A 27,696-nucleotide genomic window follows, 5' to 3' on the forward strand; every position below is an offset into this window, starting at 1 on the left:
TACGTGACTTATCAATCATGGGATATTTGTCAATGCCTAATTGCAAGATAAAAATGTTGCCACTATTTTTTTTTAAAACAAAGATGTGTACTAGAATATACTTGTGGAATGTTATTCAATTCACATTTTTCTGACAGTAGGCAGAGGCTCATACAGAGATTGAAAACAGCATTGACTTTGGAGTCAACATGTTTTGGTTTTACGACCACCTCATTTGCTGGTTGGTTCCAAGTAACATAATTTCATTTGCTTCAATTTCTCTCTAAAAATTGGGGTTGATATGTGTCATCCTACTCCAAAATATGCATGTACATACACAAACACACACACATGCACGGGGGCCTCAGAGGGATATAATGGAAACTGAAACTATGTATGTATGCACAGCTCCATTAAAGAAAGTTAAGCTATAAATTCAAAGTAGTACTATCTGTCTTGAATCCTTTTGGGAACAAGGCAGAGTATATAAATTAAAAAGTAAATGAAAATATCATATTGTTGTAACTGGGGTAAATATTTACAGGCTACAGATAAGTGCTCATAGGCACTGTTTCTTTCTTTATCGAGTGAAGACAGGCACCAGAAATAGCATAGTGCCTTAGTTTTTCATCTGGACAGGAGCATACAACTTACTAAATAATGACGAATAGCCAATGAAGTTTCAATTAAGATTCTGTATGGATGTGTAGAGCCTTTGTGTGCTGTGCAAATTTATTCCCCCTAGTAATTATCTCCTAATTTCCTCCATATAGCTCAGTATAGGCAGATGAAAAGGGGATCCCTGGGAGCTCTGACAATGAGCCAGTTAATGAAGCGACAGCTGGAACATCAGTCTAGCGCCCCCCATAACATCAGCAACTGGGACACTGGTGGGTCAAGCTTTTTCTTCTTGTTTTACCTCTCAGATTAGCAAATGCCACTTTCTCTGTGTCCCCTCTGCTTCCTGGTGAAGGAATAGATTTTTTCTCATATTCTGTCGTTCAAACAATTTTTTTAACCTAAGGTGATTAATAAGTCTATTTAAACTTTCCAAGTGTTCTAGAGCCACCGGTTCTTCCATCTTGGCTGGTCCAACTCTTTTTTTTGTTTGCTTGTTTGTTTTCCTCTAAGACCCAGATTCCAGATGTTAGGCTATCTCTTTGGGGGTTAAATGATATAAATGCATAAAGGAGGGAATGGAACTATGATTTCATGGTGCAAATTAGAAAATAAGACAAAACACCAGATTATCAATATTCTCTGTTTTATAAACTCTGAATTATCAAAAATAAGGGACTATTGATAGTAATAATAACAGTAATGACAAATATCAGCTTAGTGACGTCATGATCTGCTGGTAGGTTTGGGAATATGAGCTCTGTGTTTTAGTCAGCAGGGTCACCAGGTTGCAGCCGCACACCCTCATGCTCATACGATGGAACTGCCTCTAACCTCAATTTTAAAGTAAGAATTGACCGCCATGACATGTCTATTTTAAACATGATCACTCTGCATTTTCTAAACTTTATTACCACGTTCTGCACACGTACTACTTTCTCAAGCCAGTAGTACTGCCGCGATTCTGCTCTTTTGAGTGCCTGCCTTTTCTTTTTTTCTTTTTTAATTAAATGGGTCATTTGATTACAAGGTTATATATGTGAAAGCTTTTTGCAAGATGCATGCACTTTGAAAATGTCAGGGTTTACTACCGTGATATGCTCTGGGGGCCAACACTTGGATAGGACTATTTTTGTATCTTGGTTAGTATACTTTCTGGCTACAGTTATATGAAATTATTTTAATAGCTTTCTTTATGACCAGGAATTACAGTGTCCACAAAACCAAAATATTGAGATACTGTTCATTTTTCATAACCATAATATTTACCTATATTTCATCTTATTTTCCCCACTGTTCTTCAAAAAAAAAAGAGAGCTAGTCTAGATAATTAAATCCTACACACCATACCCAATCCTATATTTAACAGATAATTTCAACTCTCCTGGCCTTTATTAAGGTTCTTAACATTTTAAAGGTTTAGTGTTTTGTCTTCTTTTTAGTGATAAGTGGTAGTGAATAATGAAATGGCCAAAAGCCAACGGGCAAGGGAGACAAGGAGAAAGACATTGAATAACCAGCCTTGAGAGTTTACTGGGTTTGGATGAAGCTTTTTTGTTCACACCAAAGAGGACTTTGTTCCTCTCTTTACTGAGCTCATGCTATGTAAAACTGAGAATGGAAGCTTTTGTTAGGTTCATTCTCTGATAATTAAATGCCCATCTTTCGTTAGGTTGACCTGAAGATTATTTTACCATGCTGCTGTTCTTTGTAGCAAGCTCAGCCTAAGCTATCCCTTTTAGATTCTGACTACAATTACAGCTTAGTTTGATTGACTCTGTAGAGTTATAAAAAGGCAAATAGATCTCAATTTCTAATCCAAATTTTAATCTAAAAAAAAATCTACATGATGCCAAATAACCCATTTAACTGAATTTTTCACTTTTCAACCAAACCTCAGCCTTGTTCATGTTACTCTGGTTTATCATCTAATACTTACCATTTACATGCTGTCTGAATTTCTTTCGTCTGAGTTTTCCTGGGCTTGTTTTCCATCCTCCAAGTTGGTTCGCTAGTCACCAAGTCCTACTAGAGCTTCATCTCAATATTTTTTTTATTAGTGTCATAAAAATTCTCCCCGAATCCAAGACCAGAGAAAGTCGATGAGTGTGGAGTTTTTTGTTAGGTGGCATGTCACTTTATACCACATACGTTGATTCAGTGACTTGCTAGTCTCCAAAAGAACAAATCTGGTCATGCAGACATGCTGAGAAAGGCAGCCTAAAGCATGGGTCATGATCGACTCGCCTCAGCATGCACCTGCTCGCTCAGAGAATACCTGCCTCTTCTCCACCCATTCGTATCTGATGGCTTGCTTCTTTGCGTCATCTTTCACATGAAAAAAATGTTCCTGAAGCACTACTCCTCCGTTTGCCCCTGTCCCCTTATTCCTGTTCTGCATCCCTCAGTCAAATGCCTGTCATTTCCTTGCTACCAGTTCCACATGTTTTCTGTACGATCTATCTGGTCATTGCCACAAATGATCACTTATGTATTTATTGATTTGCATAAAACATGTCTTTCATGGCTGTGACATTAGCCGTTCATTTTTTTCATTTCATATCAAGAGATTTGGGATTTGAGCTTTTGTGGGGGAGGGATTAGAGAATCTGGACTTCGGGGGATGGTTTTAGATACTCTCCTGCTTTCAGCTGCATCTCATACACCTGAATGGCAGGTTTGTAGTGAAACCCCAAGCAACCCTACCCTAAAATCTAGGATGTTTCCTGTAAATGTTAATAATCAACAGTAACAATAACCAAAAAACGGCCCCAAGAGATTATTGGTTAAGTTCTTTGCACTGTGAATCGTGCGCAATTGACCGCAATGAAGACTGAAATGTTCTATTTATCCACAGAACAGATACAGCCTGGGAAACGCCAGTGTAATGTGCCAATGTGCCTAAACCCTGACCTGGAGGGACAGCCACTGAGAATGAGAGGTGAGCTGAGTTGCAGAATCTCAGACCGAAAGGGTGAAAGAAACTGTATATTTCAATCATCTAGTCACCCAGCAGGTGCTGAAATCTCTTCTTCAGCAGCTCCATGAAGTGGATCCAACCTTTGCTCAAACACTTCCAGGACCTGGGAATGTACGACATCTCATCTTTGAACATGACTGACAAAAATTTCTTCCTTATAGTGAATTTTCAACCTTTGGGGCCACACAAAGCAAGTCTAGACTCTCTCACGTAATTTTTAGATATTTGAAGAAAGCCACCAGTTGCTTATTTCCTCAGGCTTTTCTAGACCACACATCCCTGGGTCATTTGGTATTCCTCCTAATATGTATCAGTTTTCCATATCATCCTGTATCTACTTCTCTGAACATGGCCCAGCTTATCTATGTTCCTTCTAGATTATTGAGATCATAGATGAATAGCTTCTTTTCAGCTATCCGGAACTGAACAAAATATACACTTGACTTTATGATGATCATAGGAGCAAGCTGAGATAAATCTATGCTAAGATAATCAGAATATGTATTTTTAAAATTCATCTTATGTCTAGTTAATCATTATTTTTTTTTAAATTTAGAAAGCAGGTTAACCTATTATTTGTGACAACCAAAAAGCAAAAATGAATTATGACCACATCTCTTAGCTAGTCCCATAAATCAAGCAAACCTATTATCGTGGACCATATCACTTCTGATTTTCCTTAGGAATGAGGAGACAGTTATCTCCAGCTTTGGCTAACATTTATTTGGCATTGAGTAGCAGTTTTATCCCCTGTATCTGATGAGATGAGACTCTTCTCATTTATGGGCTTAGGAAAAGCTTTTATGAGCAGAAGTCAGGGTGGTTGAACAAACTCTGGTGCTTGTCCATGATCTAGTGACTCAGTCAATAGAAGCAAAAGTGGAATGAGGTAATGGGAACAAAGTCTCTTTCATGGTAACCTGAAGAGTCCATTGATATAGCTAGGGGACTGATGTGTGCATTTACGATTTGAGACAAACCAGCACCTGTATACTTTCTCCAAGACTCCCGAAGAAGCTTTTGTCAAAATCTCCAGCTATGGGCTTCCCTGGTGGCGCAGCGGTTGAGAGTCCGCCTGCCGATGCAGGAAACACGGGTTCGTGCCCTGGTATGGGAAGATCCCACATGCCGCGGAGCGGCTAGGCCCATGAGCCATAGCTGCTGAGCCTGCGCGTCCGGAGCCTGTGCTCCGCAACGGGAGAGGCCACAGCAGTGAGAGGCCCGTGTACCGCAAAAAAAAAAAAAAAAAAAATCTCCAGCTATGAAGTTGGGCTTTGGAGGAGGTCCCCTCTTTATTCAAGTTTCTAAGAACGTTCTGTGTCTGTTCCTAATTCCATATACAGTGCACTTCGGGTATTCAGTAGGGGAGCCAGTAGGGGTGGCACCAGAAGTGTTGCCCTAGATAATGGGAGATAATGGGACTGCCCTTAATACTGCAGACTTAGTTGTGACTCAGCTATAGCACAAGGTGGCTGAGGTCAATGGCTTCCTTTTTGCATTGCCCACCTTCTCCTTGTATATTACTCTTTGCTCCCTTATCATAAGCAGTATTTAGAAATCCATTAATTCAGCTAATGTTGCCATAAGGTGGCCAATGTCTCATAACTTAACCTATCTGCTTTTATAAATGACTGTCTTAAATATTGCCTTGTACATTCTGTGTTGTCGTGTGGAAAAACAAATTCATGATGCTATTGTCAAAAATATCTGTTCCTTGGGCTTCCCTGGTGGCACAGTGGTTGAGAATCTGCCTGCTAATGCAGGGGACACGGGTTCGAGCCCTGGTCTGGGAGGATCCCACATGCCGCAGAGCAACTAGGCCCATGAGCCACAGCTACTGAGCCTGCATGTCTGGAGCCTGTGCTCCGCAACAAGAGAGGCTGCAATAGTGAGAGGCCCGCGCACCGCGATGAAGAGTGGCCCCCGCTTGCCGCAACTAGAGAAAGCCCTCGCACAGAAACGAAGACCCAACACAGCAAAAATAAATAAATAAATTAATAAACTCCTACCCCCAACATCTTCTTTTTTTTTTTTTTTTTTTTTTTTTTTTTTTTTTTTTTGTGGTATGTGGGCCTCTCACTGTTGTGGCCTTTCCCGTTGCGGAGCACAGGCTCCGGACGCGCAGGCTCAGCGGCCATAGCTCACGGGCCCAGCCGCTCCGCGGCACGTGGGATCCTCCCAGACCGGGGCACGAACCCGCGTCCCCTGCATCGGCAGGCGGACTCTCAACCTCTGCGCCACCAGGGAAGCCCCCAACATCTTCTTTTAAAAAAAAAAAAAAAAAAATCTGTTCCTCGGCATTTGTATTAGGTAAGGATTGGCTTGATACCACCCAAATGACTTGGATTCCCACTCTTTTCGTGACTTGAATTGTGATTTCTATGTATGCAATAGTAATTAGCAAGCATCTTCTGAAAACCTTGACTCAGAGTTGTTGGTTTTTTAAAAAATTAGATGCTTATGTTTCTAGTAAGACTGTATGTATATCACCATGTATCTTGTGGGCTGAGTTTCCACTTTTAGCACAGGTATTTTGGCATCTGGCAGATGTGGTGTGTCAATGTTCAAGAAATGAGGAGTACTGGAGTTGAACTTTCTATGTTTTGGTTTCTTGAAGCAACTTCATGCAGTTTACCTTACTGTTTTAATAATCAATCGTATCTTCTTTTATCTTGGCCCAGTTCTTGACTTTTCTATTATTAATCGATTGATACTTTTGTTTGTAATAAATATGTTGCTTCCTTTCAAAGCATCATCTTTATGAAACAGCTGGAGATCTTTGTTAATGATATAATTGGAAAGAGTGTTATCTCAGAGATAGCTGATAAATATAGTAGCAAAATTTGGATTCCCATTTGGGATCCTCAGAAGTGACATCAAGATATTTTCAGATAATTTCCTTTGCTGTTTGGGTCTGAAGGTCTCCTTATAAACAGATTTTGTAGCCTTTGATCAGACAAGAGAGTCTATGTAGTATGGAACCATCAAAGGCTTTGATACCATTTTTTTCTCCCTCAGATTGAAATACTTTGCCCACTTGGTGAGGTTTCTGAAATTTTTTATGTTGATTCCTTTAGAAACCAGTTCTCTGAATCATTATCTTTCTCCTATTTAAGGAAAGACCAGACAGTTTTGTTCCGTTTTTCAGCACAAAGTTAGCAGTTCCTTAATGAAAAACAGATTCTTTAATGACCATTGGGTTTTTCTGGCTTCTTTCCTGTTTGAAGAACTCAGAGTCTCAGTTATTACTTTGTAGAACATGGTATTATTCTGAGTTGTCACTTTGGTATTCTTCTTGGAGTGCCTTATTTCCATAGTTCCTGGAAAATCTGTCTAGCGCTGGTGGTTTTCTTAATGGAGAACAGTCTCCTGGATCTCCAGATTTACTCATCACTAGAGCACTAGATTCCTGCCTCAGATTTCTCTGAAGGCATCAAAACCCAAAGTATTAAACTGTGTGATATCGATTGGCTGAAGTCACCAGATGGTTCATTCAAAAAAACTTCATATTTCATTTATAAAGATTTCAGTTTGAAAAATGAAGTCTTTTGCTTTGGGGCTTATATTAATTTACAAAGTAGAAAAGTGTCCTGATATTTCTTAGCTCAAACTTCTCCCCTTGCTTAGGTGTGTAGAGATCTAGGATCTGATTCCCTTTCCAAATTAGCAACATTTTAGTGTTGGCATGCATTTGTGATTTTATGTAGTATTGTATGAGCGGCTTCCATTTATGCCTAGCAATTAAGGGTTGTAACTCATTTAAGGATACCCTTGAATAGATCACACACACACACTTTTTTTTCCTCTCTGTTTTAGTACCCTGTTGGAACACCTGAACTCTTTCCGATTTTTTTTCAGAGTCAAGAAGCAAAATGAACCATAGGAGTCTAGCTCTTAAAATGATATAAGCCAAAACAAATCAGTCTTTCTTGAATTCATTTCACTCTTGACGGTTTTTCACAATGGAATTGGGCTGTCCCTGTTACATCCCTGTGAATGTGGTCTTTGGAGGATTTATAAGAGGAGAATAGGGCTTTTCCTGGCCCCCAGACACACAAATTTATTCACCAGTTGTTTCTTTGCTGCTTACCCAGGTGCCACGAAATCCAGCCTGCTGTCAGCACCCAGCATTGTGAGTATGTTTGTACCAGCACCCGAAGAATTCACAGACGAGCAGCCAACGGTGATGACAGACAAGTAAGCTCAGTTATTTTCTTCATGGTTTACAGAATTTGAGAAGTTGCTCACCATGGTTGTGAGAAAATATCAGAGGAGGCATGCTATGCTTTTAAGTCCTAATTTGTTCTTCAAATGGCTGTAGCCATAAGTGTTGGTAAGCATTTGTTACTTTAGAAATGCAGTATTGTATGGGCAGCTTTCATCTATGCCAAGGCATTTTTCTTTTTTAATTTGGATGAATGCAAATAATGTCCACTTACTGATTATTCCTAGCAATAATTTCTCACAAATGAAATCTCTCATCTGGAAGCTTCAAATTGTTAAGAGTGGGACTAAGTTTGAGATATGATCCAGATGGTAGAATTCATTCTCTGAATCTCAGATTGGTTACGTTGCCTCTCTGTTTGTCAGCCTTCAATCCCCCCAGATTTATTATGGGATAAAGTCCAAATGCTTTAGTTTATTGTAAAAGACCCTTTAGGTTGTGAAGGTATGGACTTAACCCCTCCTCACCAGGAACTCCTTCCCTAGCCCCCTCACCTTCTCCAGAGCATGCCTGATGTGCTCTCTCCTCTGTGATCTCATAGGTGCCCTTCACTCTGTACTTTCTCTGCCTGGTGGACTCCTATTCATGCATCAAGACCCAGCCTGAGGCCACGTTTCCTTGATTTCACAAGGCAGAATGCATCATGCCATTCTCCAAGTTTCCATAGTATTTGATACATCTCTCTATTCTACCACTTATCATGCTGTATTTTAATCATTAGGTGTTTATACACACATGTTCTGTAATAGATTGTGAGTTCCTTAGGCACTAGTACCCTTTCTTCTGTACTTTATACTCTGAGCTCCCTATACATTGCACATAAATGCTGTTCAGTGAATATGATGAAGAATAAGACTTGTACAATTTCAAGTTTGGAGAGATCCCTTGGGCCGGGGAGGCTTCCTGGTAAAGGTGACCCACGTGAGAAATTGAGTAGGCTTGTGATAAAAGGAGAGAAAGGTGAGGTGGAAGGGGCTGGTATGAGGATCCATGCAGCTGGCCACAGCTGGCCATCATTACTGAAGAAGTGAAAGGCCTGTCTTGAACAGCTCCTTACCATGTCCACATGGGGAGCACCTAGTTGCTTGTGGAGGGCTCTTCTTAGCTCTTTATTTGGTATAATTTTCTCATTTTGTGTCCTCCTCCAAGTCTCGATATTTCCTAGTTGTCTTCCCGGTTGCCTTTGTGTGTACTCCATTTATCTTCGTTTTTAGTTCCAAGTGTGAATCCTATATTTTTTTTAAAAGTCCATTTGTAAGGAATGATATATATGTATATCAGGAAGTTTGTAAGGAGTGGTATATATGTATATCCGGAAGTTTTCAGATGGAAAGGTCACAGTAGCCATTTTAGCACTGCCTCCCTCGCTTTTCCCTTCACTGTATATATAAAGCTGTTCAGCGGCCACTGAGAAAAAGAGCTCCGCTTTGGTTGAGATGACGTCAGTTGAACCCACATTAGATACTACAAAGAGCAATAAGCTGGAAGTTCCTTAAGAGCAGGGACCGTTGTGTTTTTACAGACTGCACTCTCAGTGGGCGTGGTGAGTCCATAAACTGATCTGAGTGACGGGTAGAGAAGAGACTTGATCCAGACTCCCTAGGCTTTCTACTTTCTTTCTATTCTATTGACTATACTATTCTGTCTCTCACCCACAAATGGGATTTTTAAATTTTTATTTATTTTTGTTTTATTTCTTTTTTCAATAGATCTTTATGGAGTATAATTGCTTCATAATGCTGTGTTAGATTCTGTTGTACACCGAAGTGAATCAGCCATATGCACACATATATCCCCATATCCCCTCCCTCTTGAGCCTCCCTCCTACCCTCCGTAACCCACCGCTCTAGGTCATTGCAAAGCACTGAGCCGATCTCCCTGTGCTATACTGCTGCTTCCCACTAGCTATCTAGTTTACATTCAGTAGTGTATATATGTTGATGCTACTGTCACTTCTCCCCAGCTTCCCCTTCCCTGCCCCCGTGTCCTCAAGTACATTCTCTATGTCTACGTCTTTATTAATAGGATGTTTTTAAATCTGAAAGATTGGGAAGGCTTCCATTTTTGTGTAGACATTTTTCACTTTTAATTTCAACAAATGAAAAAAATATCTAGTTAGTGACTATCCCCAGCAATAATTTCACATGCAGAAAATCCTTCAACGAGAAGCTTCAAACTATTAGTCCAATTGGTTCTCATTGTAAAAGGGAGCACTAATTCGTGTAAAGGCCAGATAGTAATGAGTTGAAAGACCATTTTCAGTGATCAGCGGGACCTTCCTGATCTCTGCTGTGTGTGTTATTTCTGTGTCTAAGGTGATGGTGGTGCTGGAGTTTCCTATTTATTGTTAGAATGGGACCACTGACCTCCTTTTGGGGACTTTTCCAAGACTCACCAAAAATGGCTGCATGAACTTACACCTTGAAACCACTGTCGGCTTTCATGGAAAGCATTCCTCTGTTTTCTTTGCAGATGCCATGACTGCGGGGCCATTCTTGAAGAGTATGATGAGGAAACCCTTGGGCTGGCCATTGTGGTCCTCTCCACATTCATTCACTTAAGCCCAGACTTGGCAGCCCCGTTGTTGCTGGATATCATGCAGTCTGTGGGAAGGTGAATGTCAGCTTCTGTTTTGTTTGGTAGGAAGGAGCCTTACTCAATCTCTATCCTTAAATAAAAACTGCCAGTTCAAAAGTGAAACATTTTGTAACCTTACAGATGCTTGATATTTGTGGGATCAACTCAGACTGATTTCACAAACTGAATGTACCAAACTTTTGGTTGAATTCTACAGCCGTGTAGGGTCATGAGTCACAACGTCAGAGTGGAGCTAGAGGAAGCTGCACTAAGAAAACCCTACTGTTTGTTGTTCTCTATTAAATACTATGTGAGCCAATGTATGTTACAGTGCTCAGAACTGTGCACAATTCACACTAAACACTTTGTAACTTTTAGATATTATTATTATCTCTCTTTACCTGTTTTTTAAAAATATATTTATTTATTTATTTATTTGGTTGTACCAGGTCTTTGTTGCTGCAGGCAGCCTCCTTAGTTGTGTCATGCAAACTCTTAGTTGTGGCATGCATGTGGGATCTACTTCCCCGACCAGGGATCGAAGCCAGGCTCCCTGCATTGGGAGCGTGGAGTCCTAACCACTGTGCCACCAGGGAAGTCCCTCTCTTTACCTGTTTTAAGATGGGTTCTCTAGGCACTTGCAATCTTAGGGTGGCTCACTCAATTATGCAACTTGCAGCATTGTCATGTGAAGGGATAAATGGAAGTATAGTAGTTTTATACTTCTGACTCAGAAAAAGGAAAGATGCACACATTTTAGGAACAGAGCTTTCAGCCTTACTGATTAAAACTTAGCTGCTTTGAGAATTTTCATGTTAAGAAAATTCCATTTAGTAGATAGGACATTAGAAGAAAAGTGATGTACTTCATGGATATAAGTAAAGTTCAAATTCAGTAACAAATTGTAGTCCTAGCATACACAACATATAGGAGAGCACTGAGTTAACTCCTCGTGAATGTATTAAGTTTCCAATCTGTGCTAGCACAGAGCTAGGTGCTTTAGGTTGCAGGCATTACACCTAGCTCTTGCCCTCAAGTGCTTTATGGCTTAGTTGTCGAAGAGGACAGTGATGTGTGGAGTAACTGAGTAGCCATAAAAGATGGGACATGATTACGAGCTGTATTCATGAGTGATATGTGTGGTGAGTGCTATGGGAGTTCAGGATGGAAATGATTTCTTAGGGAAGGTGTCTTTGGAGGAGGTTGGAGAAAAAAACTGGATTCTGCAAATGCCTGGTATTTGATGGAGGAAAGAGAATGAATCTTGATGGAGCTAAAATTTAATCTTTTTAATGAAAAAAAATGATGATTTCAAGTTAAAGACAAACAAGGAAGCATTAAAAACCCCTCAACCCCAGAAGTATGTGACCCCCTTATCCCCCTTCCCCAGATTTTTCTGTAGTATCCTTAGGTGTGTGTATCCTTAGGAGTATGCAGTCAGACTTGGTATAACTATTCCACCTCTAAGACTTAGAAATAGCCAATGTGTAAAGTAAGTGATGAACACAGGGAGATAGAGAGATAAGAAAAGATGAATTAAGCCCTTGATTTTAACCTAATCATAATAAATGTGGAATAAATGTTATACCAGCTATCAGCAATACTTGTGAAATTGAAAGTTTTTTATTAAGGCAAGGGCTCGATTCCTACTATCAATACTTTTCAGTTTTAGAACAGACAGAATTATTGTTCTGGTCTGTTACCATCTCCTTGAAATAGCTGATCTAAGTTGTAATAGATACCTAGAGGGGTTTTTATTTTGTTTTTGTTTTAACATAAGGGAGAATAAATCACGTTCAAGCATTGCCAATTTTTAGGATGGAAACAAACAAGCTTTGAAGAAAAGCAAAGGAAAAACAATAGAGATACATTTTTACATACTTACATATAAAAATCGTTAAATCTGTACCTCCTTTGGGCAGACTAGCAAGAGACGGGGAGAGCATTAAAGCAAGCTGCCCAATTCTTGGCAAACAAACCTACCAAGAAAGCAGATTCAGTAGTCACCTGATTCAGGGTTTCCTTGCATACCTCAATTCCAGGTGAGGCAATGTGGATTTACGAACACTTGAGTTTATTCTAGTCCCACAGGAACTATTTCCAGCGTGTTCTAAGAATGTGTAAGTTCAGCACATCCCTTTCATTTATCACCCAAGCCTTTCCATATGATTTCATATTTTGCTCTCTACTTAGACCTCTCTTAAAATTTACCCACCCCTTTTTCTAGATGCAGCCTTCAAGATCACATTGGCTGCACCCTTAATTACTGTTGATTTCATTTGCCAGTGCTTATCTATTCATTGTAGTGTCATTAGTATGAGAGAGACCATAACCAAAGAAACTGGGAATCATGTCTGGTGTTACTGGTGCTGGACCCTCTATTCCTGTCCAAATGCATTCTTGACTCGATTCACTGTTGTGGTCTTAAGTAAATAAATTTTTAGCATTCTCCTTGTTTGTTTCTTCAATATCTCACTGATCAAGACATATTTTTCTAAACCCACGAATTTATTACATTCTTTTTCTTTCTATACATCTAGAATATTTCCATGCATATAGAACCATATAATTACATTTTTCAAAAATTACATATTATATATTGATTGCTTAACCTAATACATTTCTCTTTTCAATATGTCATTTCAGCCCAACAATTAGCTGACAAATACCCATTACCTATTTTGCTATCTTACAGAGGCTTTTACAGTTTGTGGTTTGTTTGCGGTGAGGTTTCAGAGGTTGTATACAAAGAAATGAATTTTGAGTTGAGTTAATATGGGGATGGGCTGGGTCAAATACTGTTCTGTTATCTGTCTAACCTGGCTGCAAAGGACATGTTTGTAGATTGACTGGGTGCTATTCAACTAGCTCAACTGTATGCATCTCCATGGAAATATCTGATTTGATGCAGAAAGCAGATTTAAGAAACTAGATTAAATTCAACCCTGGAGATTGACCCCTGAGTGGATCCTCTGTCCCTGGTCAAGGGAACTGTCAATGGTTTTACATGTCCCCCATCTAAATGGGAGCTACAGTGCGGCATACAGTACTCATGCATTTCATCATGAAAACCTAAGATACTCATGTGACTCTGTTTACTTTATTTCCTAGATTGGCATCCAGCACAACTTTTTCTAATCAAGCAGAAAGGTAAGGTCCTAAAATGAGCTCAAATCTCACTTTCTTTTTGTCCCCTGTGCATGTTCATCCATTTCTAAAACGCTAGAGCGTTTACCACGGGAGGAATATGGTTAGGTTCAGTTGCAGCTCCAGAGAGAACTCGTTCATTTTCTGTTCACACCTTCAATCCTGCATTCACTCATTTCAGTCAACAAATACTTTTTTAAAAAAAATAAATTTATTTATTTATTTGGCTGCGTTTGGTCTTCATTGCTGCGCTCAGTTTTTCTCTAGTTGCGGCGAGCGGGGGCTATTTGTTGCGGTGAGTGGGCTTCTCATTGCGGTGGCTTCTCGTTGCGGAGCATGGGCTCTAGGCGTGCAGGCTTCAGTAGTTGTGGCACGTGGGCTCAGTAGTTGTGGCTCACGGGCTCTAGAGCACACTCTCAGTAGTTGCAGCCCACGGGCTTAGTGGCTCCTTGGCATGTGGGATTTTCCCAGACCAGGGCTCGAACCCATATCCCCTGAATTGGCAGGTGGATTCTTAACCACTGGGCCACCAGGGAAGCTCTGATGAGAAGTTTTTAATTTAGATGAAGTCTAATATTTTAAAATTTTAAAACAACTTATGATTATTCCTTCTTATTGTTTGTCTAAGGAACCTTTAGCCTATCCTTAAGTCAAGAATATATTTTCCAATGTCTCCCAGTAGAAGTTTTATGGTTTTAGCATTTATATTTAGCATTTACATGATCCATCTCAAATTAATTTTTATGTATGGTGTGAGGTAGGGCTTGAAGTTCCATTTTATCCATGTGAATACCTTAGTTATTTCAGCACCATTAAAAAAAAAAAAGACTTTCCCTGTCCCCATTGGATCACTTTGGTGTCTGTTAAAATCAAATAACCATATTAGGTTCAGTCTATTTCTAGGCTCTCTATCCTGTTTCACTGATCTATACGTTGATCCTTGTGCTGGCACCACACTGTCTTGATTACTGTAGCCGTATAGTAAGTCTTGAAGTCATTTTGAATTCTCCAACTTTGGTCATCCTTTTAAAGAAGGTTGATTTGGATATTCTAGATTCTTTACATTTCCGTATAAATTTTAGAATAAGCTTCTCAATCTGGGGGGGAAGCCTCCTAGGATTCTATTCAGACTCTAAGTCAGTTTGGGGATAAATGATATAAAAATATTGAGTCTTTCAATTAATAAACATGGTGTCTATTGTCATTTCATTTGGTCTTTGTTTCTCTCAGCAATGTTTTATGGTTTTCATTGTAGAGACCTTGCATAGCTTTTGTTAAATTTATTCCCAGGAATTTTGGTTTTCTAATGCCAATGTAAATGAAATTTTTAAAAAAATTTTGTTTTCTAAGTTTTTGCTGCTGATATACAAATATACAATTTTTTGTATTAATATTGTAATGTAATAAACTAAATTCACTTATTAGTTGTAGTAGCTGTTTTTTAGATTCCTTAGAATGTAAAGGCAATTGTATGTAAAAAGTCATATCATCTGTAAATAGTGACAGTTTTACCTCTTTCTGATTTTTATGCCTTTTATTTTTTTGTTACTCTATTGCATTGGCTAGGACCTCCAGTATAATACTAAAGATGTGAATGAGCATCCTTGCCTTGTTCTTGCTCTTACAAGAAAATCATTTACTATCTCACCATTAATTATGTTTGCTATAGGTTTTCATACGTGCCCTTTACCAGACTGAGGATAGTTCCTTCTATTTCTAGTTTGCTGAGAGTTTTTTTAATCATGAATGCATGTTGAATTTTATCAAATGCACTTTCTGTTATCTATTGAAATAACTATGGTTTTTGCCCTTAATTCTTTAAGATATTGAATTGCATTGATTGGGTTTTGAATATTAAGTCATTCTTACATTCCTGGGATAAACTCTATTTGGTCGTGGTCAATCATCCTTTTTATCTACAGTTGGAGTCAATGTCCATGAGGACTATTGGTCTGTCCTTTTTCTTTTCATTTTGTTCCTTCTTGGTTTTTGTTTTGTTTTATTTGTAATGCTTTATCTGATTTTAGTTTTAGGGCCTCATAAAACAAACTGGGAAGGGTTCTCTCCTTTTCTAATTTTCAAAAGAGTTTGTGAGAGTTTGGGGTCATTTCTTCCTGAAGAATATTTTTGACCTATAAGTTTGAGCCAGCATATCAGGGTAGACAAGGCAGAAAGAAACAATTAGGCAAGACAGATTTTTTTACTAGTTATCCAGTTGGGCTCTTTGATTTCCTCCTTCTTTTCAGCAACTCAGCTACAATCACCTCTGGGAACATCCTTCCTGATACTTTGGTCTAAGGGGGAAGGCCAAAGAATCATCTCTTGGCTCCCTGTTTTGACATGCAGTGGTAGTGCAGAGGGTAAAGGGGAAAACTGCACATATCAAAGTCCTAACATTTTTACAAGTACCAGCTCAGATGCCCCAAGAAAACTTCCCAGATCTTCCAGTAGGAATGAACATCTCCCTCCCTGCATTTTCCCTCAGAGGGGCTGTCTCTCTTAGCCAGTGACACTTTCTGAGAGGATCTTGCTGATAATCCCCATCCTGGATTCTAGTCCTGACTCTGCCATTCTCTGGACTTGTAGCCTTTGTAGGTCACCTTTTCTCTCTGGCTGGGAACCCTCATCTGTACAGTGGGGTGGCTGGAATTAGTCTGAGAGCAACTCTGGCATTACCTGGTTCCCTCTTTCTAAAAACGTATCGTTAACAGGGATTCCATGTGACTAGAATATTTCATCTTACTAATGAAAATGACAGTGGGATATTCCATAAGAGGACTGATGTGTATGTGAATAAATAAGTAAATAAATACCTGAACTCATGCTGGTTGCTCCAAGATTCCTTGTGTTTTCTCTCCCTGGTCAACGCCAGCATGATGCTCCCCGGCAATGCAGCGGGGGTGGCTAAGCAGTTCCTGCGCTGTATCTTCCATCAACTGGCTCCCAATGGCATCTTCCCGCAGCTGTTCCAGAGCACTATCAAAGGTAATTCATCCATGGGGAATCCAGACACCACAGGCGTGGCTAGTCGCTGAAACCCAAATGCTACTAAATCTGATTGTTGTCTTTCCAGATGGGACTTTTTTACGGACCTTGGCCACGTCTCTGATGGACTTCAATGAGCTGAGCTCTGTTGCTGTCCTCAGTCAGCTCTTGGAGGTAGGTTTGCTTTCTCGGCACTCTGAGCCCCTGCCGAAATCACTGCTGAGGAAGCAATTCAAAGTCATTTAATTTAAGTATTAAATTTTAAATGTCAAATTAAATTTTAAGTAATTTAAAATTAAAAAATTTAAAAAGTGGAAATTGCCAACGCATAGAATAGTGTCAGTTGGACACTGCTGTTTAGTGTGGACTTACAATTTACTTGAAGCTTCTGGACCCCTTCACTAAGAGGTGGATGCCAGGCGTGGAACACTCACCTCCACAAAACTCTCCAGCTTTTAAAATGGCTGGTGCGTGGATCCATGTGCATTGTATCACGAGACTTGGATTCAAGTTTCAGCTTCACCGTTTGTTTGTTGTATCACAAGATCTGGGTTCGAAGTCTGCTTATTTTCTGTATCATGAGACTTGAAGCTACTTCTCACCTCCACAGCTTATTCGCTCTATCGCTTTACTTGGAGTCTGTCTCCTGTCCTCTGCTTATTATTAGCTTTTTTCAGTTAGCTTGGAGGGTTGTCAGATTGCCGTAGGGACTTTGCTGTTGCTATAGTAGTCATCCTCAGTCTTTGGCCGGTGGAGTTTCCAACAAGCATCATTCACTGCGTTTCTTAACACCTAACCACACCAACTGTAGATCCTTAAAAGGTGTTTCTAATTTTCTGCTCACATTTCACCCTTTCTCACTGAGTCGGAGATCACAAGTTTCCCCCCTAACTTTGTGTGGATTCGTCCATTTTTCCCTGTACTCCTGAAGTTACAATGCTTAGCCTTTATAGCAGGCACACAACACATGTTTATAGTGTGAATATATGATTTTTAAAAACTGATCTTCACCAAATAGCTGTATGAATTCCCACACTGTTTCAGCAGTTGATTGCCTATGCTTTGTGTTTTTAGGGTCTAAATAACAAAAAGAATTTACCAGCAGGGGGTGCTATGATACGCTGTTTGGAAAACATTGCTACCTTCATGGAAGCTTTGCCCATGGATTCTCCTAGTAGCCTCTGGACAATCATCAGCAACCAGTTTCAGACTTTTTTTGCCAAGCTGCCTTGTGTTTTGCCTCTGAAGGTAAGCTGAACCCAGGATTTCCTTTTAAATTACTTCCTTACTGTTTGCAGATCATCTGGGTCTTGGGTGATTTAATGTTTCATAAAGGGCTATAAGGAGTCTCTGTTAGCCACAGAGTAGAGAGTGTTCTTTAGGTTTTCTCTTCAAATGTTACAGATTGACAGTAATATGCAGTGGACATTTTGACTTAGTGGTTTCATGTTTCCAGTTGAGTAAAACATAAAAAAGTTCAGGAAGACGTTAGTAGATTGTGTTTATCTAGAAATTTTCCTCAAAAGGATATTAAATAAAAACATAATAGTTTCATCTAAAAGGAGACCAGACATATAATGTAGGACTTCAATTTTAGAGCATTATCTAAAGGGAAGTGATTGCTTTTGTGTGTGTGAATAAAGTACTTGAAAGACCAAGATGATATTTTTCTATTTGACAGCTTTACTCCTCCTCCCCCTCCTCCCTCACCCCCTGCCCAATGCCATACCGCCCTCCAAGAATACACACAAAATTACCTAGCTAGAAATCTGGTAGCCTCAGGAACATTTTCAATATGAGCCCATTAAATGCAATACCAGAATCCTATACTGTCAAAACTGGAAGAGACCTATAAAAACTATCCTTTCCAATGCTCCCATTTTCCACATGGAGAACTGCAAATTCAGAGAGATAGTGGCAGTGTAAATATTAGAACTCAAATCTTCTGACTCGCAATCCAGTGTCCTTTCACTAGCAGACTCCTAGAGTCCTTCTAGAACAAGGGTGAATTAGAGGCATTCAGGTCTCTATAGCAGGGAGAAAGGAGGTAGCTGGGAGTGGCCATTGCTGTGTCTTTGAACCTCATTGGTTCCACAAGCTTTTTGTGCTTTATCCAGGTCACAGATAAAATTATTCAACTTGCAGCAAAACTGGATCTGACAAGTGAAGTTACACGTTGGCAGCACTACTTCTGAAATGAATATTACATATATGTAAAATGTTTTAAAAAGACCAACCACCTCTGATAATACCTTTTCCCAAATTGGCAAATTTGGAAAATGCGACCCCAAATAAGGTCTGTAAGGATGATAATTCAGGGACCCTTACCTTGGTGTATGCTGGTTTCTTTGAGTCTGAAATTACTGTAAGAAGCAGGAATACTGAGATCTTTGCCATCTCTCACATCCTGTGATTCTTCTCTATCCAGAAATCTAGAGTAGTTGAATAAATCCAAGCAAAGAGAATTGGTACTTTGAAACTATGTATGTACATAGCTATTGTACATATACACTTAGGAAATCAAGTGCATGCATTTTTTTAACATCTTTATTGGAGTGTAATTGCTTTACAATGGTGTGTTAGTTTCTGCTTTATAACAAAGTGAATTAGTTATACATATACATATGTCCCCATATCTCTTCCCTCTTGCATCTCCCTCCCTCCCACACTCCCTATCCCACCCCTCTAGGTGATCACAAAGCACGGAGCTGATCTTCCTGTGCTGTGCAGCTGCTTCCCACTAGCTATCTATTTTACATTTGGTAGTGTATATATTGCATGCCACTCTCTCACTTCGTCCCAGCTTACCCTTCCCCCTCCCTGTATCCTCAAGTCCATGAAGCAACTGACAAAGGATTAATCTCCAAAATTTACAAGCAGCTCATGCAGCTCAACATTAAGAAAACAAACAACCTAATCCAAAAATGGGCAGAAGACCTAAATAGACATTTCTCCAAAGAAGATATACAGATTACCAACAGACACATGAAAGAATGCTCAACATCATTAATCATTAGAGAAATACAAATCAAAACTACAATGAGATATCATCTCACACCGGTCAGAAAGGCCATCATCAAAAAATCTACAAACAATAAACGCTGGAGAGGGTGTGGAGAAAAGGGAACCCTCTTGCACTGTTGGTGGGAATGTAAATTGATACAGCCACTATGGAGAACAGTATGGACATTCCTTAAAAACCTACAAATAGAACTACCATATGACCCAGCAGTCCCACTACTGGGCATATACCCTGAGAAAACCATAATTCAAAAACAGTCATGTACCAAAATATTCAAGTGCATGCATTTTAACACGACCACATGGACCCTCCCTAGGAGCAGAGAGCCCTTCAGGGCCATTCATTGCTTAGGAGCCACACACTTTTAGAGAAGTCGTGGGGCAGGCATGGCAAATTCAAATGCCTGTAGGGCGGTGCTCTAATGAAAATATTTAACTTGAACATGGACTAGTTGGAAGCATTGCCAGCTGGAAACAATTAGTAAACCTAATTTGTAACAATCAGTCCTGTCCAAAGGGACCCTGACTGCAAGGGTAATGAGTGGAGTGCAGTGAGATAAGAAGGAGAATTGAGACCCTTGAGAACTGGAAAGCACCAGTCCTTTCTAATGGGGTCAGCTGCTACTCCACTCCAGCCAACTGTTATTTGAGAATGCAGTCCTCATCTCCCCACGTTTTCTAAGATATTTCCTGACTTCCTTCATAGGTCACTGTGGGGACCTGATGAGCAGCCGGTTTTCAGCCCCTGGTTTAAAGTAATGTAAATGTCACGTCAACTCCTATGGGTATTGAGCAGATTAAATAGACCAATGGTTCCCTTAGAAGGTATTGATACTTGTGAAATGCTTTCAGCATTTATCTGAAAACTTGCCCTGCTGGATTTTGTCTGGGCACTGCCTCTGATCATCCTATGCTGTGTATTTAATCTCTGGGGAAAACATTAAGCCATTGAAAGACCTTCTGTAGTTTGTTCTCATCAATTTAGAGAAGTGGATTTCAAACATCAGTGTGTGTCAGTGTCCCTGAAGGACTTGCTAAAAATCTGACTCCTGGGCCTTATTCTGAGAACTTCTGGTTCAGTAGGGGTGCGACCTGAGGATTTGCACTCCAACTAGTTTCCAGGTAATAGAGGTGCTGCTGGTCCAGGGATCATACTTGGAGAAACACTGGCTTCATTTGTACTATCTTAGAGGTTCGTATTGTACACAGCTGCAGAGATTTCACTGTAACCTGCTATTTTCATATATTTAACAATGTTAAATAATATCATTGCTTATCCTTGCTATAACATTTTCCCCCAAACCCAGTACACATTATTTTAAAAGTACATTTTGATGTGGAATTGTGCCAAAATATGCTACTTGATTTGTGAGGCATGATTTTCTCTTGTTGGAATTTTACTGCTTTTTCTTAGGTTATTGTTATATCTTTTCGTAGCAGAGAAATGACAGATGAAACGTTCTTTATTTGGACTAATAAGCCTAATGGTTTTAAATTGATCTAAGTAGGTATTTTTTTTTCAACATGGCCTTTCACAAATTAATAGACCTCTTTAGGATTGGGCACATTTAATATCAATTAATATTATTTAATTGTTTAACACTGTTTAATTAATGGTTTAATGAAATTTTTAAAGCTAAGAATTATTTTTTTTTCAACGTGAATATATGGCATGGAAAACTGTAAGGAGGCAGCTATATTTCAGATTTTTTTTCCCTAAAATAAATGCTTAGAGGAAATATATGAAGCAAAAGATATGTTAAGAAGAGTACTGACTTTTACTTTTTTTGTATTTGTTCATAGTGTTCTTTAGATTCCAGTTTGAGAATTATGATTTGCCTCTTGAAGATACCCTCTACCAATGCCACAAGGGTATGTATGTTTCAGAAAAACATAACCAATTGGTTATTTGGTTATTTTTTTAACCTAAAAAGACAGGCATATAGCAAGCAATACTGAAGAAATAGTTATCACATACTGAATGCTTCACTTTCAACCTTTTTTAAAAATTTATTTTTTAGTGAAGTATAGTTGAATTACAATGTTGTGTTAATTACTGCTGTACAGCAAAGTGACTCAGTTATACATATTCATACATTCTTTTTCATATTTTTTTCCATTTTGGTTTATCACAGGATATTGAATATAGTTCTCTGTGCTCTACAGTAGGACCTTGTTGTTTATCTATTCTAGATATACCAGTTTTCATCTACTAATCCCAAACTCCCAATCCATCTCTCTCCCACCACCCACCCCTTGGCAACCAACAGTCTATTCTCTACGTCCCTGATTCTGTTTCTGTTTCATAGATAGATTCACTGTCATATTTTAGATTCCACATGTAAGTGATATATAAGTGATTCCACACATAAGTGATATCATATGGTATTTGTCTTTCTCTTTCTGACTTATTTCACTTAGTATGATAATCTCTAGTTGCCACTTTTAACCTTCTGAAAGTGCCTAGTGTGAAGAACTCTAATAGATTACAATATCATTGGTCCTTTTAGTCCTGGGCCATGTCCACCAGTTCACCCTCAACACTATGAACTAGATGATCCTTCCAAACACAGACCTCATCGCACTGGTTCCTGGTTTAAAATCTTTGATCACGTCTCACTTCTTTTAAGATAATGTCCAACTTCCTTAATGGAGCATACAAGAAGGTACTTCATTAACTTGCAAGCCTACCTTTCCTAGTTAGTCTTTGGCTACTTGTCCCATCCCTGTGCTTCCTGCGTACTTTCAGAACCATCATCATTATCATCATCCAAACAATAACCACTGTTTGTTGAGCACTTACCATACGGCAGACATTGTGCTAATTGCTGTACATTTATAATCTTATTTAATTTCATACTTCCTTGCCTTTGCTTAGGCCATTTCCTTTGCCTGAAATGCTTTATACCCTTGCTGGTGAGTGAACTCCTTCTCATTCTTCAAGATGAGAATCTGAATTCCATTCCAATTTTAAAAAGGTTCACATTTTCTCTAGCAACTTCCTCCTATATCAGATCCCACGATACCTGACAGAGCTCTCTATATGAGCAGTTATATTATACTGAAGTCTCCCCAGTGAGCCTGTGAGCTTTATGAAGTCTAGTACTGTGTCTCATTTACTTTTGTATTCCTGGCTACATTCCCAGGCTGCATTATATGCAATAGTGCAATAATTTGTATTGCAATGGCTTGTAGCTACTAGTTAATATACCAAGAAGCCACATCCCCTGTAACTTTTTACCTTGACTGTGCTTGCATAGACTCATGGTTTATGCTGGAAAATTGCATAGAGATCATTTGGTCTAGTCTGCTCATTTACAGATAAGGAAACAGGCTCAGAGAGATGAAGTGTCTTGGCCAAGGTCACAGAGCTGGTTACTGGAAGATTTGAGACTTGAATCTAGGTCCTTTGATTTCAAGCTTTTTTATTTGTCTGTTGTACCATATTGCCCCATTACCATGCTGCTTTGCTAGATAAAAGAGCAAGTTTCTATATAGGTCTGAATTCAGGTTTCTTCTTTTGACCAATAAGGATGTATATCAACCAGAGACATATTCCTATCCCTATCCCTGTTCATTCATTATTAGTGTTTTAAGGCAACAACATTTATACAAAGCAAACAATACTGAATCAACAGTACTATTTCAAAGAGTGTCTCTAAGATTTTCTGTATGGAAAGCACTACATGGTTTCGCGGGTAATACAAATAACAAACATAATTCCTATCCTCAGAGGCAGCTATCATGTGATGAATTCATTTTTGTATCCATAAGGAAAAAGGACCTCAAAAATGCACATATTCTTTGATTTAGTCATTCTTTTTCTGGGAATCTATTTTAAGAAAGAAAATGCAAAGTTCATGCAAAAACATTTATTGAGATGTTATATATAATAAAATCTGACTTTTGTGGCCATTAAAATGGATCTTTATGAAGAATTAAATAGCATTGGAAATTTCGTACGTTATTATCTTAACAAAATGTAGTATTAAATATACGTGTAAGATTTCAACTGAGTAAACTGGTGTGTGATGAAGAGAAATATATCAAAATGTTATCACTGGGTGACGGGAAAATGGATGACTTTTATTTCCTTATCTGTACTTTTCTACAGATCCTGCATTTGCACACTGAGCATGTATTACTTTCATAATCCAGATAGTTAGGACCATAGAGGTTGAGAACTAGTGGAAATCACAGCATTGAAGTCTTTTGGAGCTCAATTAAAATCCTGTCTTCCCTACAGAGCAATTGTCCCTTTGGAAAATTGCCCTGGAATTTGAGTTTGAATTCCATTCAATGGCTGTATGGCCTTAGGCAAGTTACTTGCCTGCTTAACTGCCTCAGCTGAAGAATGGGGATAGTAAAGCTTCAGAGAGTTATGGTGCAGTTCATAACTAACAGTGATGCAAGGCTTACTGTTGCCAAGTGCTTTTTTTTTTTTTTTTAATTTTTTTTTTTTTTTTTTTTTGCTGTATGTGGGCCTCGCGCTGTTGTGGCCTCTCCCGTTGCGGAGCGCAGGCTCAACGGCCATGGCTCCCGGCCGCTCCGCGGCATGTGGGATCTTCCCGGACCGGGGCACGAACCCGTGTCCCCTGCATCGGCAGGCAGGCTCTCAACCACTGCGCCACCAGGGAAGCCCTGTTGCCAAGTGCTTTACATACATTATCTTCTTTAATTCTCACAACACTATTGAGATGGAGGTCATTATTATCCTCATTTTACAGGGAAGAGAATTAAGTCCAGAGAGGTTAAATCACTTATTCAAGGTCACAGAGAGCAAAACTTTGCAAACACTGGTGTGAAATTCTAGAGCTTGTGTCATTAATTATTATAATATACTGTCTCCCCAGGATTGTTATAAGAAATTTAAATGAGATAAACGATACAGAAGCATGTAACTCTGCCTGATACTTAGTAGGTGCCCAATAAATGTCTCTAAATGACTTAAGAAAGCATAAGGATCTAAAACTGACCCTTTAGGGGTGGGATTCAGATGGGGAAACCAAAACTGACAGCCTTCCTGGTAAACACTGGCAGGAAGCTGGGTCCTGATGTGTTTCATCTAAGCTAATAGTGCTTTGGTACTTACGTGCAAGGGTGGTTTGTGCTACTTAACTGAGATGACAGGCTTCTAGAGGAGCTGGGTCTGATGAACTCACACATGCCTAAAGATTCAGAGAAATAGAGTGGGAGATCCTAAAGCAAACCTCACAGAGTCTTGATTGCTGGGGGTGGGTATGAGGATAAGATTGGAGTTACATAGGTTCATAAATGATGCCACATGGAAAAAATGGATTTTTTTAGCAATAAAATGATTAAGTCATGCTCTTTGAGCCATTGATTGAAGATTCAGTTCTGTTCTTGTTAGACAAACAGGGTTGCTACAGTAGCCACCTGGCAACAGATTTGAAATTAAGAAAGAGTGATCCCATTAGTTAAGGTATCATTAGACTTTAATACTTTTTTTTTAATGAAAGAATCAGCAATTGACTTTGGTTTTATTTTGGCCCCAATCTCATTGCAGAGTTTGTTGGAACCATTTTCAAAACTGCTCAGCTTTGTAATTCAGAATGCCATCTTCACTTTGGCCTACCTGGTGGAGGTGTGTGGCTTATGTTACCGAGCTTTCACTAAGGTAAGGTTGCATGTGTGTTTATGTGTCCCTGGGAAACAAAAAACTGACAGAAACATATTCTTTCTAATCAGTATCAAATCCCTCTTAGGTTAATTGCCTCAGTATAGTTAAAAGTGAGTAATTCTACTGAGGTCTAATAAAAATCATTAGAAGGAAACACTTTGCACACACAAATATATAAACTATACGTTATATATGCAAATTTGGAGAACTGAGGGTCATATGGCTTAGAGGAGAAGAGGTATTTTGAATGAAATGAGATAATGGTCTAAATGACCTCTAATGTCCTTTTCAAGTTCACCATCCTATGATTAGTGGGCAAGCCATCAGTACATATCAATTTTATACCCGAAGTAGAAAAATATCAGCTTGTCATTTGTAAAAGCCTGTGGAGAGCTCCTTAATTCTCATCATTTGTCTGTCTCCCCAGTTCTGGGTTCTTGGCCTCTGAGACTGTAATCTCATCTTTTGTCATCTTGCTTTGATAATGGTTTCTCTATTGCATTATCTTTAGTATCCCCTGCCCCACTACTGAGGAAGTGGAAAAGTACTGCTTGCCCAGTGCATATAGCAGCCTTGTTGGTGCTGATAGACACTATCCTAATGGAAAAGCAGAAGGCAGGACAAATTGAGAGCGTTTCTGTCCTTAAGAACAATGTGCAAATGTTACTTTTCCAATTTCCAAATTTTCCAAGTTTATTTTCAATAGGGTTTCTGTTTCTGTTGTTCCCTCTTAAACATTCAGAATACTCCTTTATTCACGTTGTCCACTTCTACAAGCCCTTAATTTCTCCTAAAAATCTAATTTTTATCAAGGTTTTCATTCTATTTAAAACACCCTTGTCTCCTTTCTTACCATCTTGTGTCCATTCCACCATGTTAAGTGTTTCATGATAACCTTCCCTTTAATCTTTATGATTATAAACTGTTTATTACTCTGCCTGGAACAATATGTTTTCTAACTACGAAAATAATCAGTAGTTTTTTCTTCTTTCAAATCCTTCCTGAAAAATAACTTTTTTCTTTTTTTCACTTAAAAAAAAAGACAAAACAGCAAATACAATGAAAAGATATTCTATTTTTAGAAGTCATTTTATTTCTTAATTTTCTTTATGTTTGATGTGTTTAAATTATATATTTTATAGAGGAGGAATCATAATGAGTTTGTACTTTCTGTGCTGTGTACTATAAGTATTGATGACCGTGGACCTTCCACTATTTTGAATTCAAGATATTTTTGGTCTTAAATATTCATTATGCATTATATCCCCTCATAATCTATCATAACTTTAGTGGCCTCTCTTCCTGTTGTCATCTACCCTTCTTCATTCATTTTTAGTTTTTTAAGGAACCTCCATACTGTTTTCCATAGTGGTTGTATCAATTTATATTCCCACCAACAGTGCAAGAGGGTTCCCTTTTCACCACACCCTTTCCAGCATTTATTGTTTCTAGATTTTTTTGATAATGGCCATTCTGACTGGTGTGAGGTGATACCTCACTGTAGTTTTGATTTGCATTTCTCTAATAATTAGTGATGTTGAGCATCTCTTCATATGCCCAAGAAAAGACATGGAAAGGTAACAGCTTTGGAGACTATTTGGCAATCGGGCAGTCTTGATAACTTGAAAACTGTCCCACTTAAAATGCTAGAAGTGATGGATGAAATGTAATAAACATGATTTTAAATATATAGGTTGATATACAATATTATATAAGTTCCAGATGTACAATATAGTGAGTCACAATTTTTAAAGGTTATACTCCATTTATAGTTATTATAAAAATTGGCTATATTCCCTGTGTTGTACAATATATCCTTGTAGCTTATTTTATACCCAATAGTTTGTACCTCTTAGTCCCCTACCCCTTTCCCTTTCTCCACTGGTAACCACTAGTTGGTTCTCTATGTCTGAGAGTCGGTTTCTTTTTTGTTATATTCCTTAGTGACTTGAGTTTTAAAGCCCATACAGAGAAAGGAAATGAAGTCTTGGGACTATTTCAGGCTGGGAGTTGGAGCTGAGTTGTCCCCAGGAGAAAGCCAGAACCCTTGAAAGGCTATATGTTGGAGAAAAGTTTGATTTGGAAAGGATATATTCTTATATGGAGGTGACAAACAATGGGCTCTGTCTGAGCCTGGGAACTGAAAGATTTGTAGTTTCCCTTGAGAATTACTAACATGAGCCTATCTTTGAACATGTTTAGATTTTGAATTTGTAATACCTGCATGCTCTGTGAACCCCCAAAAGTCAAATAAATTGGTGCTGGGCAAGTAATTGCATTGGAGTGTCTGGCAGAAGCAAGCTCAGAATCAATCCTCAAACCTCTCTGGAGGGATATGCCTTCAACCTAGGCCCAACAAGATTCCCATAATTAAAATCTGGATGAACATGAGATCATGATCTAAAATTACAAAACATGTGAAGAAATAATCCACCATGAGCTACTTTAGCATAGTCAACAAAAATCAAGATTATTCCCCCTAAGAACTTCCAATATTAGAACAATGTGATAGAGACTATAAAA

At 38.8% G+C, this 27,696-nt stretch overlaps 1 protein-coding gene across 5 annotated transcripts in view; it reads left to right on the top strand.

Annotated features, from left to right (window-relative positions):
- UNC79 (unc-79 homolog, NALCN channel complex subunit) overlaps positions 1-27,696 on the top strand; it is a gene marked incomplete at both ends in the record, with an annotated part of 255,665 nt that overhangs the window by 190,027 nt on the left and 37,942 nt on the right. For 4 of the 5 annotated variants that reach the window (XM_079699486.1, XM_079699487.1, XM_079699488.1 and 1 more), the window contains 10 exons: positions 753-869; positions 3,455-3,538; positions 7,672-7,774; positions 10,275-10,415; positions 13,491-13,529; positions 16,399-16,511; positions 16,600-16,685; positions 17,586-17,759; positions 21,336-21,404; positions 25,060-25,170. In XM_079699486.1, coding sequence (XP_079555612.1) covers positions 753-869; positions 3,455-3,538; positions 7,672-7,774; positions 10,275-10,415; positions 13,491-13,529; positions 16,399-16,511; positions 16,600-16,685; positions 17,586-17,759; positions 21,336-21,404; positions 25,060-25,170 — 1,037 coding nt within the window. The remainder of the gene's footprint in view (positions 1-752; positions 870-3,454; positions 3,539-7,671; positions 7,775-10,274; positions 10,416-13,490; positions 13,530-16,398; positions 16,512-16,599; positions 16,686-17,585; positions 17,760-21,335; positions 21,405-25,059; positions 25,171-27,696) is intronic. The other variant, XM_079699490.1, reaches the window with a different exon arrangement.

The sequence above is a fragment of the Hyperoodon ampullatus genome (genome assembly GCF_949752795.1).
Source record: "Hyperoodon ampullatus genome assembly, chromosome: 3".
Lineage (NCBI taxonomy): Eukaryota > Metazoa > Chordata > Mammalia > Artiodactyla > Ziphiidae > Hyperoodon > Hyperoodon ampullatus.